Source organism: Myotis myotis, unplaced genomic scaffold, assembly GCF_014108235.1.
Source record: "Myotis myotis isolate mMyoMyo1 unplaced genomic scaffold, mMyoMyo1.p scaffold_m19_p_7, whole genome shotgun sequence".
Classification (NCBI taxonomy): Eukaryota; Metazoa; Chordata; class Mammalia; order Chiroptera; family Vespertilionidae; genus Myotis; species Myotis myotis.
Window position 1 is genome coordinate 82,523,965 of NW_023416379.1, and position 20,974 is coordinate 82,544,938.

General features: G+C 42.7%; 1 protein-coding gene across 1 annotated transcript; it reads right to left on the bottom strand.

The window, feature by feature from the left end:
* Nucleotides 1–12,900: 12,900 nt before the first annotated feature.
* ANKRD66 (ankyrin repeat domain 66) lies at nt 12,901–20,022 on the bottom strand. The gene is made up of 3 exons (XM_036318084.1): nt 19,860–20,022; nt 17,580–17,808; nt 12,901–13,834 (listed from the first exon to the last, which is right to left on the bottom strand). The coding sequence occupies exons 1-3, from the start codon at nt 20,020–20,022 to the stop codon at nt 13,633–13,635; spliced, it is 594 nt and encodes a 197-aa protein (XP_036173977.1). The 3' UTR covers nt 12,901–13,632.
* Nucleotides 20,023–20,974: the final 952 nt, after the last annotated feature.

Here is a 20,974-nt window from a genome sequence, read left to right on the forward strand (position 1 = left end):
AGTTTGGAAGAATTGGCATCTTAACAATATTAGGTCTTCCAATCAATGGGCATTTATATTTCTCAATTTGTTTAGATCTTCTTTGATTTGGTTCATCAGTTTAGTATTTCACAGCACACAGGTACTGCTTATGTTTTCTTATTTATTTCATGTGGTTTTGTGCTATTTTAAACAGTACTATATATATATATTAAATTTTTTATTGATTAAGGTATTAAAAATGTGTCTTTATACCCCCATTGTCTCCTCATCCCCCCAGTCTTGCCCTCACCCTCACCCCCTCTTGTCTGCGTCCATCGCTTATGCTTATGCACATGCATACAAGTCCTTTGGTTGATCTACTTTTTATATTTTTAATTGCCAGTAGTTATTGCAAGTATATAGAAATAGAACTAATTTTTTAAATTGACTTTGCATACTTTAATTTTTTTCTCTAAGCTTACTAGCCCTTGTAACTTTCTTTGCAGACTATTTGGAATTTTATAAATAGACATATTCTGAATAGAGATAGTTTTATCTTTTCCTTTCTAATCTGTATTCTTTTTTTTTTCCCCTTGTCTTATTTCATATGTCAGGACCTCCAGTATAATGTGGAATATGACATCCTTGTTTTGTTCCCAATCCAAGGGAGAAAACATTCAGATTTTACCATTAATTATGATGTTAATATAGTTCTTTTGATAGATGGCATTCATCAAGTAGGTTTTCCTTGTTTTCAAGTGTTTTATTTTGTTTTATTGAATTTGTCAAATGGTTTTTTTTCTGCATCAATTGAGATAATCTATTCATACGGTTTTTCTTCTTTAACTTGTTGCTAATGGTGAATTACCTTAGATGATTTTTTAATGTTCAACCAGCCTGAAATTCTTGGGGTGGGGGACTATTTAATCATGATGCATTATCTTTATATATATTTTATATATTGCTGGATTAAATTTTCTATAGTTTTTAAGGAATTTGGCATTTGTGTTTATGAGGGATATTGTTCTGCAGTTTTCTTTAAATGTTTTTTTGTCTGGTTTTATTATTAAGGTAATATTGGTTTCAGAAGATATTGAGAAATGTTCGTTCATCTTTGATTTTCTAGGAGAGTTTGTGTAGAATTGGTATTACTTCTATTTTAAATGGTTGGTAGAACATGTCAAACACCATCCAGGCCTGAAGTTTTTTTTCGTAGATCAATTTAACTACACATTTAACTAAAAAGTAAATATAGAACTACTTATTTATTTGTTTTTGAGTGAGCTTTAACAAATTGTGTCTTTGAAGGATTTGTCCTATTTCCTATACGTTGTCAAATTATTGGCATAGATTTGTTCATAGTATTCCCTTGTTGACCTTTTAATTTCTGTAATTTATCCCATTTTAATTAAATAAAAACTATCAAATTTTCAGATACATTAATAATTAGTCTAGCATTAAGGAACTAGGGTTATCTCACTGAACTGACATAATTCCAAACCAAAGCAAAACTTGATGTTTGAACTAGTTAGGTCAGTCTTATTTATAAGAACAATTGACTTCTGTTCGTTGTTTTGAAAAATTACTATTTCAGTGTTCTCATTGCATGTTTGCAATCCAGTGACCTAATCAGCTCTATAGCTTTCTTCCAGATTCTTTGAGGTTTTCTAAACAATCATGTCAACTGTGAATGCCATCTTTATAAAAGAGAAAACTGAGATCAGAAATGTTAAGTAGTTTGCCAAGCAACAGTTTGGATGAAGGCTAAAAACCAAGAATTTAGCTAAATCCAAATAAATGACAGCTGCATTAGTAACTTATTGATTGTTTGATTTAGACAAATAGCTTTCCTAAATGTTCATTTCTTTATCTCTAACAATACTTAACTTAGTGAGTCGGTGTGATATTATGAAGAAATTGATACAAAACACCTGGCTTATGGCCCCTGTCCACAAAATACTGTAGAAGCTTCTATTATTTGCCATGGCAACCAGGTCAGTAATGTGGATTAAAATTAAATTTGTGCCAGTTTCTAAACATTAAGCTTAGAAGATAGAAAAGGCAAGTTCCTATAAATTATAGAGAAAACCATCCTTAATTTCTTACAGAGTCCAGCGTAGGTCCTTTGATGTTATTTTTGGTGTTTGTGAGGGAAATCCTTTCTCATCCTGATCTAGAACATGCTAGTGACTCCAATTTAGTCAAGCAATGTGTATTGAGCATTACATGTAACTAGCATTGTGTTTAGGCCTATAGGGGAACCAATTAAGTATATGCAGAGCCCTTGCTTTTTAGAGTTTAAAATAGAAAAAAGCTTAAAGTAAAAGAGAGTGGTATCCATGAACCAATTAAGACAAAAATAAAACTATATTATTAAAAATTCAATTAAAACTCAAAGCAAGATGGTGTGGCCCTTGTAATCTGAGAAGGCTTCCTGGTAGAGATGGACATTGAAGGAAGAATAAGATTTGGAGAGTCAGGAGGGAAAATGGAGGGTATCCAGCAGAGACAACAGGAACCAGGCCCCCCTGCAGAGAGGCAGGATACACAGGGGGTAGGAGGCCAGGCTGTAAGTTACATTGCTTAAGTCCCTGACTCCTGCTAGCTGTGTGACCTGGACATGTTACCTAACCTCTCTCAACCTCTGTGTCCTCACTTAGAATATCATCTCCCTCAAAGAATTATTGAGTATACATAGCAACATGTCTGGGACATGGCTTAGTGCATAGAGTCGATACCAGGCAGCAAGCAGCCCAGCTGGGCAGGCACCAGGAGGGTACAAGTGTAACCGGACAAATAATGGGTCCATGCTGCCTGTCACTACTCTAGCGAGGCAGGGTTGAATCAGATGAGCGTTTATTCCAATACTGCCAGCAGTATGGGAGAGCAGTTGATCACCCACAAAGATCTGCTCTGACCCCCTTTGCCAGTTGGCTGGTTATATATACACACAAGGGAGAAGATAGTTACATGCAGCTGAAAGCCACAAATCTAACATGGACAGGGGAGGGTAGAGTCTGCAGTTCGGCCTTCAGAAGCTCAAAGTCTGATAACAAGGTGGCTAATCTTCTATGATGTTACAAATGGCTCAGCCCGTTCCTGCGACTTGAGAGTGGTCAGTATTCCTGAGGAAAACTCCCAGAAGGAGTCAGGGCCAGGGTTCGGGTGCAGCAACCAAATCCAAACGTGTCATGGGTCTGTTTTCAAAATGTTTTTCTTTTCTTTGAATAATGAGCCCATCTAGGCCCCGAGGGGTCTGGCCTTTTACAGGCCTGTTTCATCCTCCAGTTTCCAGGGTCTGTAAGAAAACTTCTCACCTATCATTAGTAAAGTGAATAATCGTCAGACAACTGTAGCTCTTCTATATTCTTATTACCTGCCCTTTCCCCCTAACACAAGGAAGATTCTGAAGTGAGATTAGATTAGAGGCTTGGGTTCAGATAATTAACATTCTATTATTTTTCATAATTTTGATTTATGTATTAACGCCATCTAAAAAACATTTTCTCTGAAAACTGTAGTTTCATGTAAATATTATTCTTGATCAGTGACTTTAAGAGTCTCCTTCCTGAGAGGTTTTTAATCCACAGTTTAGTCACTTTTCCTTCCAAATTTGCTATCTCTTCACTTAATTAAGAACATGTGAGGAGGGAAATTTAGGAGTCAAGATATTACTGTCTCCCAAGTCATAATAAAAAAAAGATGAACTTAATGATCATTTTATTATTATAGGATAAGTCAGTGTGAAATATGGGAGCTAGTTAACTCATTTTGTTGTTATAGAGTTTTATTCTTTTTCACCCATAAAGTTTCTCTTCCCAGGCCTTTTAAGGAGACATTGCCTGCCAATGGAGTATGCAGGACAAAAACAAAACACAGTGTTAAGGATAAAAGTCCAGATGTGACTCTAACAAAGTAAAGTGCTGAGTACCTCGGACTCTACCTGTTCAAGCCTGTTTTATTCCTTTGGCCTTTAGGCTAATAGCTTCTGCCTAGTCTTACACATACACATGCAAATCATCAGAGGAATTTGCTTGAGGCTTGAGTTTTCCAAAAACAGCCCCTCCCACTTCCCCTTCCCTTAACATAAAAGAAGCCTGAACTCTGCACTTTGTTAAGATGGATTTAAGGCAATGCTAAGGCTCCTATCTTGTCCATTAGCACCTTCTGGACCAATATACCTACCCATACTCTGACATTTTGAGTTTTGGTCTTTGGGTGCCTTGGGCCCACAAACTTTGAATGAATAACAGGACCACTAGAAATTAAAAACAAACAAACAAAAAAAAAACTTTAACAATGTTTTTGGCAGAAACAAAGCTATTTGGGACTCTCAAGCAATGCCAAATAATGTATGCTTTTAAAAAATAAATCCCACCAACTTCTTTGCAATCATAAATACCAAACAATAAGATTCTTTATTGCATTATCTAATAAGTTGCTTTTATCTCATGGAGATACACTTTGAATGCTCTATTCTGTGGTGCAGCTTTTAGAATCTATTTAATAAAATATTGATTTTTAAAAATAAGACAAAAATTTTTCCATAGCCAGAAGAGATTTCCACGTAATTCAAATAGTCATTGGCCAAAATAAAAACCTAACAGCCATGCTGAAGGGCATTGAAATACACAATGTTATTTAACCTTTTGATGGATTGGAAAGATCTCTGAACTAAGAGTCAAAAACTCTGGGTTATAATCTTGATTTTATCCTTCAAAATGCACGGTGTTTAGTAGTGCCATTGATTAAACACTTGTTAAGTCCTTCTGATATGCTAAGTAAATATGTTCAGAGACATGGCAGTGAATAATCAGAGAATGTTCCTATTCTGTGACCAATACTGTTAGGGTTCTCCAGAGAAACAGAACCATATACATATATTTATTATGAGATTTGTTATACAGAATTGGCTCGTGTGATTACAGAGGAGGACACTATCTGCCTTCAGCCAACTGGAGACCCAGGAAAGCAGCAGGTGGTCTATTTCTAGCCCAAGTCCAAAGGCCCGAGAACCAGGGGGGTGGATGGGGTAAATACCATCCCAAGGGCAGGAGAACTGATGTCTCAGTATTGGTGGTGGCCAGAACGGCAGCAGGTGTTAGACTAGTGGGGTCAGAGCAGACCTGGGTTCAGCAATGTCAGTATTGGAGTTCTGGCTAGGAAAGAATTCAGAGCCAAGACTCAAACCAGGGAGCACATTTATTTAGGAAATCACAGAGGTAGAAGAAGTAATTGGTAGAAGAAATGGGCTTAGGAAATGAGTTATAGAGGCAAAGGAAGAGCCCTTGGAGCTTAGAAGTGAGGAAGGTAAAGGTGACTCACTTGGAGGGGTTGGGAGGGGACGTGGGAGGGAAGGGGAAAGGTGCAGATGTGCTTCCAAAAGGGAGAGCAGGATGGGTCCCCTGTCCTAAGGGTTTTAAGGGTGAAGATTTTGGGAGAAGTCCCAGGGCAAGATCTCAATAGAACAGTGGTTCTCAACCTTGGCTGCACATTAGAATCACCTGGGAAGCTTTTTAAAATCCTGATTTCTGGGCCTTATCCTCCAGAAATTCTGTTTCTTTGTTATGGGGTGAGGTCTCAACATTAGTAACAAAGAAACAGAATTTCCAGAGGATGAGGCCCAGAAATTATTATTTTAAAAAGATTCCCAAGTGATTCTAATGTGCAGCCAAGGTTGGGAACCACTGCAATAGAATATCAGCAGCTTCCCAGGTGTGTCCTTTCAGGATTGTGGTCTCCACTGGTTGATTGGTCGGCCCCAGGGTAGGGGGTCATTACTCAATGCAGCTGGTCCTGAGGTCAGCCATGGCGTCACTTGTCTGGTTTTTCTGCTTTTCTGGGCCTGGACCTGAAATATAACTGAGGCCTAGATGTTATCTCTAGGGAGGAAAGGTCAGGGAGTCTAAACTGAATGGCCAGAGATATGAAAGGTCAAGGGGGTCCAAAAAGCATGACCATCGGTATTCTAGAGGAGAAAAGGTCCCCCCTGGGGATGAGACCCGCCCTATAATTGTCCTTTGCTAGGCACCCAAGCCTTTCTACCCTGGTGACCTTCTGTACTTGGCCCATCATCCTTGCTCTGCTCATATCTGTCTATCACATCAGCTCAAGCAAGCAGTAAGGAAGGAAACAGGGTGACTTTCTCCTTCTTCTACCTGATGTTTGATTCAGGCCCTCAGTGGATTGGGTGATGCCAGCTCACCTTGGGGAGGGCAGCCTGCTTTCCTGAGTCCATTGATTCAGATGCCAATCTCACTCAGAAGTACCCTCCAGATGCACCCAGAAATAATGAACAGCCAGATATCTGCGCATTCCTTAATCCAGTCAAGTTGACACACAGCATTAACTATCACAAATGCTGTCATTTAAAAGACTTCTGTATTAGTTTGCAGAACTTGCAGGAGCTTCCATAACAAAGTACCAGAAACTGGGGAGCTTTAACAACAGAAACGTATTGTTTCATAGTTCAGGAGGGTTGAAGTCTGAAATCCAGGTGTCAGCAGAGTTGATGCTTTCTGAAGGCTGTGAAATGCTACAGAGGAAACCACAGGCCTAAAATTTGCATTACATGTGCTAAAGCCCATGCTACTAAACCTAGATTTAATATCTGACCTACTTGCTGTTTCCACCCCCCTTATTCATCTTTTGATTCTCAGAACCAAGCATAGTGCTAGGCCCAAAATATAGGGTCTACAAATATTTGAAAAATGAAGAAAAGAAGGAAAGAGGGAGGTGGCGGGGGGGGGGGGGGGGGAGGAGAGAAGACTCTGCTTGCTTTAGATCTTCCCTGGAGACTAAAGTCATTGTATGCCATTTCCTTAGTTCAAAGCTTTGTATAAGTCCAAAACCACTGATTCTAAAAAATGTGGAAATCTTAATTTAAATATCCAGATCAGATGCCTGGTGTAAATTCATCAGGTCGTGGACCAAAAAGGAGCCACATTTTAAATCTGAAAGCTGAGGGGAGGCCTGCATGATGGCCTTACAGATTCAGAGAGTGAAATAACCACATACTATAGCCTGAACTTAAAAATTCTTAACTAAAAGCAGGTCATGGAGGGTAGTCATGTCTTAGGCCTGCGGCTTCCTTGGCAAAAGTCAATCTTTACCTTAAGTGAGACGGTCAGCTGTCTTTTTGTATCTAAAATAACATACCTTTGAAATATCAGAGTAACCTTCTTTTCCTGACCCCTCCAGGGCACAGCCACAGGCATCAGAGCAGGAGACCACAGAATCCTTCATTGTTATCTTTTAAAAAATTTTATTTTATTTTTCAATTACGATTTACATTCAGTATCATTTTGTATTAGTTTCAAGTGTACAGCATAATGATTAGACAATCATATACTTTGCAAAGTGGTCCCTGATATTCCCAGTACTCACCTGGCACCAAACATAGTTACCTTCATTGTTATCTTGTCCAAACACCATCTCCATAACCCTTCTTACATCGCCTTTTATTCTAATGTATAAAATAAGCTGCAAATCTGCCATTCTCCAGAGCAGTTCTCAACCTGTTGAGATTTTGTATCCCAGCAATTATTATCAATTTAACTCAATTTTTAACTCATAAAAATTCTCTATAGAATTTTTCTTAAGTTAATGTTTTCTTAAGTTAATAAGGGACAATATCCTACTTTATTTTGGTTTCTTAGACAACCTAGGGCTGAGAGGGCGAGGGCTACACCCTCCATCTTACCCTAGATCCTCTATTTTTGGACAGCAGCCTTAGCCATGTGCTCGGCAAGGAGCTTCTTCCCAGAAGCCCAAGCCTCTGCTAGCCACACCTAGGATTTCTTTAAACTAACCAATGACAATCAAGGAAAGTGTGTGTCATAAACACAACCACATCCTGTGTACAAGACCCTGACTTGCACCTGGCCAATCGGCAGAGCCCATAGTCCTCTCTCCTCCCCTTACTCCAACCCCCCTATAAAACCCCTCGTCCCACAGAGCTAGCTTGCTCTCTGCCCCAGCCGCTGTGTCGGCGAGTGTGGGGGGAGCTCGAGCTAGCCCGAATAAAGACTCTATCTGCTTTTACATCGGACTCAGCGCTCCCTGGTGGTCTTTTGGGGATCCTGAAATCTGGGCTTAACAGGGCTAAGGGTCTTACACTCTCATATATCAGGACTCTGATACAATTTTAGAACCAAATATCCAGGCTCTTCAATTTGGTCTCTGACCCTGCTCTAGTGACTAGGTCATTTTGCCTTCTAAACTCTGACTCTGTCTACCTGAGGAACTAAATTCTCTGAATTGTTTATGTCATGACAAATCCTGTTTTACTAGTTTATTTTGCAGACTCCCAGGGGAACTGAGGTGTTGACTCATGCCTTGTGATGCCCCCTCCTCTGCTGACCATGTCTCACGGCTCCAATTGTTGGTCATATCCCATGACTCTATCTGCTGCTCATGAGTCAACCAAAACTACCATTTTTATCTCCCAACCCCACCTGTCCCATTGTCCCCCATCAAAAAATGAATGATGTAACTTTATGTTCTTTTTGTCTAGCAACCCATCCCTTTGACTTTTGCTTTTTAAATCCTTGCCTCATCTCAAAGAGCATTTTCAGTTCATGCTGAAGGCCACGTTCTTTCATTTACAAATTATATCAGAATAAAATTTGGTTTAATTGCTCAGAAGAGCCCTGTGGAACTTTGATTTACATGCATTAAATGTGATCTTGAAGATCTTGTTCTACCCTGACATTTTATAGGTAAGGGACCCTGTTCCAAAAGCACTGCCAACAGTCGCTTAGCCAGTTCCCTGATAAGTCAGGCCTAGAATGGCTTCTCTCCTCTACCATTGTCTTCTTTATATTATGACTAGAGGCCCGGTGCACAAAAATTTGTGCACTCGGGGGGGGGGGGGGGAGAGGGGTCCCTCAGCCCGGCCTGTGCCCTCTCGCAGTCTGGGACCCCTCGGGAGATAACGACCTGCTGGCTTAGGCCTGCTCCCGGGTGGCAGAGGGCAGGCCCAATCCCTAGGTGCAGCCCCTGGTCGAGCTCAGAGCAGGGCCGATTGGGGAGTTGGGGCGCCTGTCATGCACAGAGCAGGGCAGATTGGGAGGTTGCGATGCCACCCTCAGTCACGCTCAGGGTAGGGCCGATTCGGGGGTTGGGGCACCACCCCCTGTCACACTCAAGGCAGGGTCGATGGGGAGGTTGCGGCGCCACCACCCCCTGTCACGCACAGAGCAGGGCCCATCAGGGGGTTGGGGAGCTCCCCCCGTCACTCACAGAGTAGGGCCAATAGGGGAGTTGGGGCACCACCCCCTGTCACACTCAGGGCAGGGCGGATCAGGGGGTTGGGGCGCCACCCTCTATCACCCACAGAGCAGGGCCAATAAGGGGGTTGGGGCGCCGCCACTCTCACACTCAGGGCAGGGACGATGGGGAGGTTATGGCTCTACCCCATCACATACAGAACAGGGCCCGTGGGGGGTGGGGGGTTGGGGCGCCGCCCTCTATCACCCACAGAGCAGGGCCGATCAGGTGGTTGGGGCGCCACCACTCTCACACTCAGGGCAGGGCCAATGGGGAGGTTATGGTTCTACCCTGTCACACACAGAGCCGCAGGGTGATCAGGGGGTTTGGGCGCTGCCCCCTGTCATGCTGATCCCGGTGCCAGGAGGCCTCTCGGCTCCGCTGATCCCAGTGTTGGGAGGCATATTACCCTTTTACTATATAGGATAGAGGCCTGGTGCATGGGTGGGGCTGGCTGGTTTGCCCTGGAGGGTGTCCTGGATCAGGGTGGGGGTCCCCACTGGGGTGCCTGACCAGCCTGGGTGAGGGGATGATGGCTGTTTGCAGCTGGTCACACACCCTTCAGGGTGGGGGTCCCCACTGGGGTGCCTGGCCAGTCTGGGTGAGGGGATGATGGCTGTTTGCAGCTGGTCACACACCCTTCAGGGTGGGGGTCCCCACTGGGGTGCCTGGCCAGTCTGGGTGAGGGGCTGAGGGCTGTTTTCAGGCTGACTGAAGCTCCCAACTGCTCCTTTTTTTCTTTTTCTTTTTTTATTCTGGGCCAGCTTTAGCTCTGGCTCCAGCTCTGAGGCCTCTGCTGCTGAAAGCAGGTATCTGGTTTGTTTGGGTTCTATAATCAAAACAATGTATAACTCCAGCTCTGAGATCCCGGGCTCGCTGAAAGCAGGTTTCTGGGGTTTTGTTTAGCTTGTATATTTGTTACAATGTTTCTTAAACTGCAAGCTCAGAGGCTGGCAAGGCAGGCGGGGAACATTGGAGTCCTCTGTCACTGAAGCAAGCAAGCCTCATGTTAGTTTCAAGCTGCCTGGCTGCCGGCCGCCATCTTGGCTGGTAGTTAATTTGCATATCTCGCTGATTAGCCAAAGGGAAGGGTATCGGTCGTACGCTAATTACCATGTTTCTCTTTTATTAGATAGGATGCTCCCCCTGCTCCTCACAAAATAAGGGTGGGAGAGAGCAGATGACTACCCCCAATACCAGACCCTGCCAATGTTGCAAATCTTCATACAGGCCTCACTAAAATGGGGTGAGTGTGGGAAGTGAAGTCCATGGTCATTGTGAAGTAATCTCAGCCTTGAGGCTACTTGGTTGAGATCTTAACCTCATGGGACAGAAAACAGGTGGGTATCTTCATTCATGGCTTTGATGTGCTTAGAGAGAATACTTTCCCCAAATTACCCCTCTGGGTTGATGCTAATGCTTGCCAGCAAGCCATCCTCCTCCTCCTCCTCCTCCTCCTCCTCCTCCTCCTCCTCCTCCTCCTCCTCTTCCTCCTCCTCCTCCTCCTCTCCTTCATATATATATATATATATATATATATATATATATATATATATAATTGATTTTAGGAGGAAGGAAGAGGAAGAGGGAGATAGAAATATAATGATGAGAGAGAATCACTGTTTGGCTGCCTCCTGCACACCCCACACTGGGGATCAAGCCTGAAACCCAAGCATGTGCCCTGACTAGGAATCAAACCGAGACCTACTGGTTCATAGGTCAACATCAATCACTGAGCCATGCCACTGGGCAATCCATTCTTCTTGGTTACCTATCTAAGACAATGAAGGCTGTGAAAACAATGGCCATCCCAACAATAGACATTACCATGTAGAGGGTATTGTACTAAATGCTTGACATGCATTATCTCATTTAGTTCTCACCACAATGTCATGGCATAGGCACTGGTATTCTCCCCACCTTACAGATGGGAAAACTAGAGAAATTAAGCACCCCACCCAAGGTCCCACAGCTATAGAACTAGAGCTCCATCCAATCCAGTTTGGTTCTAAATACTGTACAAGCATCCGCCAGGGGGCCTAGGGCAAGCCACTCACCTCTCGGAACTTCAGTTTGTGATATTAACTGGGGAGAATCGTACCTGCCTTGCAGGTGTGTCATACAGATTAGATATAATACATGTAAAGTGCCTATTATAGACTCTCCACAGCAACAAATTCTTCATACAAGAAAGCAATTTTAGGGTCCTCTTCCTGTTGTTCTTATTTATTATACAAAAACTCATGGCAGAAAGAATATATTCCTTCTTTTATTGCTTCAGTGAGAATAAGAATGAAAGGAGGACTCAGTGAGGACACTGGGAGGCCATGGGTTATGAATACAGTAGAGAACCCTCTGAATACTTATCACAGTTTAGTCCAAGTCTGATGGTCAATGCAAGCAGGCCATTATCCATGTCATAAAACTAGGCAGGGGATATTTATGGACTGAACAATGGAGAGCCTCGCTTGATTAGTAAAATGGATTATTTCTGGACCCCTTTGGGATTCCCAGGGAAAAAGTAAGCTCATTTCTAGAGTGATATAATAGCCATTACATAGGCCTGTTATAGAGCACCAATGCCAGCATTTTACACACATCCTCCCACCTCATCCTCACAGCAACCCCAGGAGGTAAAGATTATTTTGTCTATTTTATAGAAGAGGATACAAACCTGAGTCTGTTTGACTCCTAAGCCCATGATCTTAAAACTGTACTTATTAGAAAAGACGGGTTGTGGGGAATAGCTGGGGGGTGGGGGTGGGGGGTTGCAGTGTCAAAAAAGGAAATAATATTATGAAAGTAGTATTTCACAGACTTCTGGAGTAAGGAATTAAAACTGAAACTGGAAAGTTGTTCTCTCTAGCTCTAGCTCTAGTTCTCTATCTCTATCTCCATCTCTGCCTTCAGTCTTCTCTTTCTTTTTGCAGAACGAGTCTCTACTTCCTCAGTTCTATTGTAGACTGAGGTTATAAGCTACTGATCCATCTTCTGATGAAGACCCTTTTCAAGTTTCCAGGAGAGTCATATTGGTCCAGGTGACTCATGTTGAGTCGGGTGTCTTCTAATGTGCTTACTGGTTGGGGATCAGTACAAACATGGCAAGCAGGAACCACCCCTGTAAGCTGCAGGGCATAGAGAAAGGGGAGGGATGCTCGGGTGGATGAACACTAGAAAGGTATCCTCCCAGCTATACTACTTTCCTATAAGATGTTCAAGCATCTATTCATTTCAGAAATTTCAAATTTAACATGACCTGTATTAACATAAGCTTTAATTGAGGAATGCGTAATAAAGATGTTAGGTGCCCAAAAACAATTGCTTTAGGCAAAGAACATAGTAAACCTAGAATGTGGGGTAGCCAATGAAAGTGCACCAGGCCAGTTGCCTGATTTAAATATTTTTTTTTAGTTTCTATGGCAGTGTTGTCTGATGGGGGGGCGGGGGGGGGGGGCGGGGGGGAATCGATTCACATGCATAATTTTAAACATTTTAGTAGCCACTTTTTTTAAGTGAAAGGAAAGAGGTAAATTCATGTTAATAGTATCTTTTATTTAACTCAGTATCCAAAATATTATTTCAGCATGTAATCAACATTAAATAGTATTGATGAGCTATTTTACATTTTTGTACTACGTCTTCAAAAATCTGATAGGTATTTTACATTTACAGCACATCTCACTTTGGATACAATAGTTTCATTGAAAATACCTGATTTGTATCAGACTTCCTAAAATATATACTTCAATAAATAGAGCTGTAATCACATGTTCCCGTGTTTTATACTCTCTCTCATTGACTCCATAGAGTTTCCAGTGAGGTCCCATTGAGCTGGTCTCTTGCCCGGACTGCTCCTCCTGGGTAGAAGTGATCATGAGTAACATGGCCATGCTGAGGTGGTGGCCCCCTACCCCACAACAGCAACAAAAATGGCTGGAAACTGAGACATACATTTGTTTATCTCTTTGCTTAGCCTTTGTGACAACAAATAATTTTTTCATAGATTGGCTAAACAGTATTTTGGTGATTCTTTAATTTTTTTTTTTTGCATTTAAACAATCTAGTTTCCCTTAGGAGACACTCTTTTGAATTCTGTAATTGCATGTGGAGGTCAGGAGAAGCTGACGAGTCCAAATCACTGGTAATACAAGCAGTTGACACTTGTCTCCTGCTGATAATTCTGTGGACACCAGGTATTAGTGAGGAGACAATAGCGAGGACAGCCTTAGGGCAAGACTTCCGGTTGAATGACAGGTCTTGAGCTACCAATAGAAGCCATCTGGATAATGGACTATGAGTAAAATCAGGTAAAGACAACACACGCTTGACAAGCTCTACTCTGGTACTAGGGAAAGTCTCCCACCAGAAAACATAGATTCCAGGCTCTGTGGCCCAGCCTTCTCACACTTTCCTCTCCTTGGTATTGCTGAGCTTGGTGGGGCCTCGACTTTTCTTATGCTTTTTCTTATTAGTGTTTTGATTCGAGGAAGGAAGAGACAGCTCCATCTCCCTTTTCTTGGCATCCCAGTCCGGGTCCCGCTGATCCAACGGCAGCCCCTTCTGGCTGGCGGTGAGGCGGTGGTCCCGGCACTCGGGCTCGGCCCTAGAAGATGGGGAGACAGTGGCTCTCAGAGAGTGCAGGTGAGCCTGGCCCAGCTTTGAAGGGGCAGCTTTCAGGCCTCTGCACACACCCTGGGCACCTCAGGGGTCCATCCCAAAGGAAAGAGGCCACGTTCAAGCATTTCCAAGTGTACACTTAGGGAGGACTCAGACACTAAAGAAACCACTTGGAGGTGGAGAAAACCGGTGCACGAGGAGTAAGGTGTTGACAGAATCAGTTAGCACTTAGCTTGAAGAAGGCCCTGCTAATTCTTAAAGTACTCACTGTTTACACACGGACAGCATCTTATTACGAGGCATTTTTTCCTTAACTTACTTGTAATTTTATTTTTTTCCTAATTACGAAAGCCGTGTGTATTCACTGTAAAAAGTTTAAAAGTACAAAAGCATATAAGGAAGAAAATAAAAATTATTCATAATTGCATATGTACTGTACGTGTAGATGGATGCACATGAAGAACTAGTTACAGATGATAGATAGGGAGGTAAATAGAAAAGTAGATAGATGAATTGACTGCCACACACACAAAGAAAATGGGAAGTGTACATATTATGTACCATCCTATATAATAAAGATGTAATATGCAAATGGTTGTTACATAATGTCCAACTGCATAATGACCAGATCACAGATCAGCAGGAGGGTGGGGCAGCAAGCTACAAGCAGGTGGTGGAGAGCTACAGGAGGGGGTAGGGCAGCAAGCTATGAAGGGGGGTCAGGGGCCGGGGCGTGGGGGAGCTACAGGATGGCGGGGCAGCAGGCAGAGAACTACAGGAGGGCGGCAGTGAGCTACTGGCTATAAGTGGGTGATGGAGAGCTATAGGAGGGGGCAGGACAGCAAGCTATGAGGGGGCGCAGGGGAAGCTATAGCAGGGCAGCAGCGAGCTACTGGCACACGGATTCATGCGCAGGGTTACTAGTTTTGTATATGAGGCCAAAGGTGAGTGTGTAACTTGCTTAAAGAAATGGGTAAAAACCACTTCATAGAGATAAAACTTGAGCCAATATGAAGATCAATAGAATTTTAGAGGAAAGATGATGATACAGGCAGGGCAAACAGTATTTTAAGTGCAAAACATTATACAAAGCACAGCTCATTCAGAGGATAGCAAGTCTGCTTGCCCCTCAGCCCCCATCCTCCCAACAAGCTGGGAGTGATCTCCCAATAATCAGGCCACATCTATTGTGCCCCTCTCAACATTCACTGAACCTCCTCTGCCCTGCTCTTAGGATAGTAGTCTTGCTATTTATGCAAACAAGTTATCTCCTCTCCTAGACAGGGAAATTCTTGATGTCCCAGTATTGTATCTGATTTATCTTTCTATCCTTTTTAGTATCTAGTTCAATGCCATGCACATAGTAGGTCTCCAAAGTATTTGTTGAATGAGAGATGTACTACTTAGCAAGGCTGGATCAAAAAGTTGAATTGTTCTCCTAGGGTCCTGAGAATGTTCAGAAAATGGTCAAATACTATCTAGGCTTCTTTAAAAACTCTCTCGTACATCCTTTCTCTTCATCATCCTCACCCAGGAGCTCACCTACTTACAACATGAATTTTTTTAAATATATTTTTATTGATTTCAGAGAGGAAGGGAGAGGGAGAGAGAGATAGAAACATCAATGATGAGAGAGAATCATTGATTGGCTGCCTCTTGCATGCCCCTTACTGGGAATCGAGCCCTCAACCTGGACATGTGCCCTAGACTAGAATCAAACCCTGGGCTCTTTATTCCACAGGCCGACCTTCTATCCACTGAGCCAAACCATCTAGGGCAGTGGTTCTCAACCTTCCTAACGCTGAGACCCTTTAATACAGTTCCTCATGTTGTGGTGACCCCCAATTTCATTGTTACAAATGGAACATAATTAAAGCATAGTTATTAATCACAAAAACAATATGTAATTGTATATGTGTTTTCTGATGGTCTTAGGTGGCCCCTGTGAAAGGGTCGTTCGACCCCCAAAGGGGTCGCGACCCACAGGTTGAGAACCGCTTATCTAGGGCCTTACAACATGAATTTTTTAAAAAAATATATTTTGTTGATTTTTTACAGAGAGGAAGGGAGAAGGATAGAAAGTCGGAAACATCGATGAGAGAGAAACATCGATCAGCTGCCTCCCCAACACCTTCCACTGGGGATGTGCCCGCAACCAAGGTACATGCCCTCGACCGGAGTCGAACACGAGACCCTTCAGTCGGTAGACCGATGCTCCATCCACTGAGCCAAACCGGCCAGGGCTACAACATGAATTTTTAAGAAATTCCTTAAGTAATCTCCTTGCCTGGAATCTAAGTGCCTCCAATCCTATCTGCACAACATCACTGCCTCTTCCACTACAGGAGTGGCTCTGCTGATCAGCCCCTAATGAGCTCACACTCATATGCTTGCCCATCTCACTAAGGTCACCCACACATCCACCCAACCTTGTTCTACGCTTCTCTCTGGAGGTGTGATGCTCTACTTAGCCAGGCCCCTCACTTCTCCACTATCCCACTACCTTCTCACATGGACACACAATCTATGAACACTTCCAACTTGGTGTCTTTCCTCTCAATCAAAAATCTTTCTCCCTCCTTCGTTAGCCAGCTCTTAGGCATCTTTTAAGGTCCAGATTAATTGCCTCTTAACCAGGATTCCTTCTCTCAAAACCCCATGACTGTCAGAAGGAAGTTCCCTGTGGGAGATGATGATAAGCAGAGATGACTTACACATGATGCATTTTTCTGTCTGCTCAGCACTGTTTGCCCAGCTTTCCTGGTAATGGCACTGCTGACTATTTGGAGGAACCACTCCTCCCCCACTCAGTTATTCTGGGGTGGCTTTCATGCCCAGCCGTCCACTGGTCACTGGGCAGGGGCTGAAATTACTCAGAGAAAGTCAGTGAGGAGAGTCAAGAACAGGACCCTGAGGAATTTCTGCATCTAAAATGCATGCAAAAGTAAGAGCTTAGACAAAATTATGAGAAGAAATAGTCAGCGAGGTAGAAGAATTAGAAGAGAGTAGCATCAGATAAAATAAGAGAGAAGAGTTTGAAAAATGTCAGATATCAAATTAAGTGGAGGTAAGATGTGACTTGAGAAGAGGCCACTGATAGAGCAACAAGACTCCCTGGTAACTTGGATGAGAGCTGATTCAGCACAATGGTAAATATTACACATGTCCCATTTTCAAACCTGGTGTCCCACCTCTCTTATCTGAGATCATCTTTTTATAATCTACAACAATAATTACAATAATTATATATTATGATATTAAAATTATAATAATGTATAATTATAAAAATTATAATTTTGTATAATTTAAAAATAATCAATTTTACATAATGTAACACATTACAGTTTCCACAGCAAATTAGTCACTTCAGTGAAAAATTAATAAAATTAACTCAAACATGCCCTGGCCAGTTTGTCTCAGTGGATAGAGCATCAGCCTGCAGACTGAAGGGTCCCAGGTTCGATTCCGGCCAAGCGCACATGCCCGGGTTGCGGGCTCGATCCCCAGTGTGGGGCATGCAGGAGGCAGCTGATCAATGACTCTCTCTCATCATTGATGTTTCTATCTCTCCCTGAAATCAGTAAAAATATATTTTAAAAAAACCTCAAACAATAGTTGCCTGGATTTCTTCATTTTATTCTCATTGACCTGAGATCACTGAGTCAGCAAAGACTTGATCACAAGCTCCTCTTTCCCTGCCCTTCCTAGAGTTGGAAAGAAATGGAACTTACTTCTCCAGGAATGCGACACAGGCTTTCTGCCCATAGATCTGTGCGATCCTCTTCGGCGTGTCTCCAAAGAAGTCGGGGGCGTCGATGGCGGCGTGCAATGCATGGAGCATTTTGAGCACATGCAGATGGCCCGACTCAGCTGCAAAGTGAGCTGGGGTCCAGCCCACATCAGTTACCAGGCAGGGTCTGGCTCCGTACTGTATGAGGAGCTTCATCACCTCCATATGCCCTTACATGCACCAAGAAGAAAGAGAAGGTTAAGATGAAAATGTCTCCGCTGGCCCAAGGCCACGGTTAGTCTAGATAGCACAAAAGAGGGAAGACATTGGCCTTTGAGGCCCCTCCAGCTGCTCAGCATCTTTCCCTCCTCCCTTTTTCCTCTCAGTACCCCACCCTTACCCCCAGGAACCAAGCTCTCACTCACCCAGGGGCAGAGGCCCTCTAAATATTCCCTCTACTCCTCCCAGACACTCCCCTCCCAGCCCTGCCCAGAAATCTTGCTTTTCCTCCCAAGTCACTCTGCCCCTGCCTATGTTGTCACTGGCAAGCTCCCTGCTTTTGGCAGTCTCCAGGCTGATTTCAAAAACAAATATTTTGCTACAGCATGGATGGACCTTGAGGGCATTATGCTAAGCCAGATAGAGAAAGACATGTCAGACAGATACCGTATGATCTCACTTATATGTGGAATCTAAGTAACAAAAGCCAAGCTCATAGGTACAGAGAACAGATTATATTGGTGGGTTCCAGCTGTGGGAGATGTGTGAAATGGGTTAAGCAGTGGTCGGCAAACTGCGGCTCGTGAGCCACATGCGGCTCTTTGGCCCCTTGAGTGTGGCTCTTCCACAAGATACTGACTTCTGCGCATGGGCCACGAAGTTTCAATCGCACTGTACATGCGCGCCCGCACCTGGTATTTTGTGGAAGAGCCACACTCAAGGGGCCAAAGAGCCGCATGTGGCTCGCGAGCCACAGTTTGCCGACCACTGGGTTAAGGTAGTCAAAAGGTACAAACTTTCAGTTATAAAATACAAGGTCATGGGGATGTAATGTACAGCATGGTGACTGCAGTTAATAATTCTGTGCTGCCTCTTTGACAGTTGCTAAGATAGATCTTCAAACTTATGACAAGAAAAAAAATTTATAACTAAGGATGGTGATGGATATTAATTTGACTTTTTGTGGTGATCATTTCACAATATATATAAAAATCAAATTATTATGTTGCACCCCTGAAACTGATATGTTATGTCAATTATACCTCAATTAAAAATATTTGAAGTTTCACTTACAATATAGCTAGCAAAGATTAATTGTACAGGCTTTCTAGCCAGATAGATGGGGGTTCATACCTGATGATAAACACCAGTTACTAACTATGGCACCCCGGATCAGCAACAGATGTCTAAGGCTCAGTTTTCTCATTTGTAAATAAAGGATATTACTATTTACCTCACTGAGTTCTAGTGAAGTACAAATGAAATCATTGATCTAAAGTACATAGCATAGTACTCAGCCTATGGCAAATGTTTGCTAAAAGGTGCCCTAGTATAGCCACCATGCCATTGTACTTAAATTTCTACAAAGTCCTCCAACCTGATTTCTCTGCAGCCAGTCTTGCTTCCTGCCAATCCATTCTGCATACAGGAACAAAGCAAAGTGGACTATAATACTTTCTTACTTAACACTTTTCAAAGTTCAATGGTATTCTATTGCCAAAGGCCTTGACAAGGCCATTGTTGAATTTTTGCCATTTTCCTCCTCCAATTTTATAACTAAGCCATCATTAGGCTTGGGGGATACAGCAATGAACAGGCGAAGTCCCTGTCCTACTTCAGGAATAATGCTCCCATCCTGCTAGCGGTCAAGAGGGCAGAGGATTAATATTAACTGAGAGTAGACTATGTGCTGGGCACTGTACACCCATTATCTCACTGAATCCTCACTACAAGACTCTAAGATAGCATTATTGTCCCCATTATGCAGATGAATAAACTAAGGCTTAGAAACATTAAATAACTTGTCAAGGTGCTACAACTAGTAAGTGGTGGTGCTCAGATTGAAATGTTCCATCGGGCATCGATGTCTCTCTCTATCTTTCTCTCTCCCTTCCTCTCTCTCTAAAAATAAATCAATAAAACAAATAAAAATGATATCCTTGGTTGAGGATTAAAAAAAAAAGAAGAAATGTTCTTCCGGCTACCCCTCACAGATGCTGATTTGTACCTTCGTGAACAATAGACTGCAGGGGATGGACTCTGCTTGGCATTGCCCACTCACCTTTGATTGCAGCCCAGTGAAGTGGGGTTCGGTCATTCCAGTCCACATCCTTGTAGTTTGGGTCACAGAGACCTTTCTTCAAAATCTTTCTCACTAGAGTATAGTCCCCTGCAGCCACAGCTTGATGGAGCTTTGTCATATCTGACATTCTCGTCGATGCCATGACAAAAAAAACTGTGGGGAAACATGCCACTTAGGAAATTATCTACAACCCTTTACTCCTAGTGAGGATTCTTTACCCTAAACTTGCATCCAGGGTAGATTCATGTGTATGCTCTGCTGAGTGTACATTTAGATCTTAGCTACTGTGGTTGGTGCATGCCAGTCACCTGCCCAGAATTATCAATGGCTCTCCTCTGCCTACAGAACTCCAGGCTAAAGTCAGGGGCTGGAATTTGTTCTTTGGTCTCAAACCACCTTCCAGGGCTAGTAGCGTGACACTGATCTGATTGTGTATTTCTGTGCCTTAAGCTCCTCATCTGTAGAATGGGTGTAATTTGCCAGGGTTGCTGTGAGGATACAGTGACAATCCATGTGAAAAGTTTATTCTGGACACAGAACATATACTCTGTGGAAATTAAATATTATTACTCCATCAATTCAGGAGGTAGACAAAATATAAAATGGCTAAATTATTTACAGCATTAAGACATAAACCAACCATTCTCCAATTATAGTCTATAGATGCTTAGGAAGCCCTGAGAGTTTTTCAGAAAGTCCATAAGGTCAAAACTACTTTCATTATAATATTAAAATATCATTGACCTTGTACACTGTACTGAAAATTGCCCTGATGGTTGACAAACAAAGGTGTAGAAAACTGCAGTCGCCTTAGCACGAAGAGAGGCAGAAGTGGGCAGTGGCCCAGACTGGACTAGCAGTCATGGTATCCTTTACCACCACACACATGTATTTTAAAGAATGAAAAAGCTAGTTTCAGTAAAGAAACTAAAGCAGTAAGAATTATTCATTTTTATCAAATTTTTACTCTTGATTATGTGACTTAGTAAAAGGAATTAAAAAATAATGAAATATATCAACGTTTGGAATGTCTGCAGAACTCTGTCAACCAGTATTTTCTGTAGGACAAGTGCATGATGTTAGCAAATGCATGG

Excerpts from the sequence above, each read along its gene's own strand:
- ANKRD66 (XM_036318084.1), bottom strand. The coding sequence starts at position 20,022 with ATGGCATCGACGAGAATGTCAGATATGACAAAGCTCCATCAAGCTGTG. Across the intron at positions 17,809-19,859 it reads TCACTGGGCTGCAATCAAAG|GGCATATGGAGGTGATGAAG; the intron begins GTGAGTGGGCAA and ends GGTGCATGTAAG. Across the intron at positions 13,835-17,579 it reads TGTGTCGCATTCCTGGAGAA|GGCCGAGCCCGAGTGCCGGG; the intron begins GTAAGTTCCATT and ends CCCATCTTCTAG.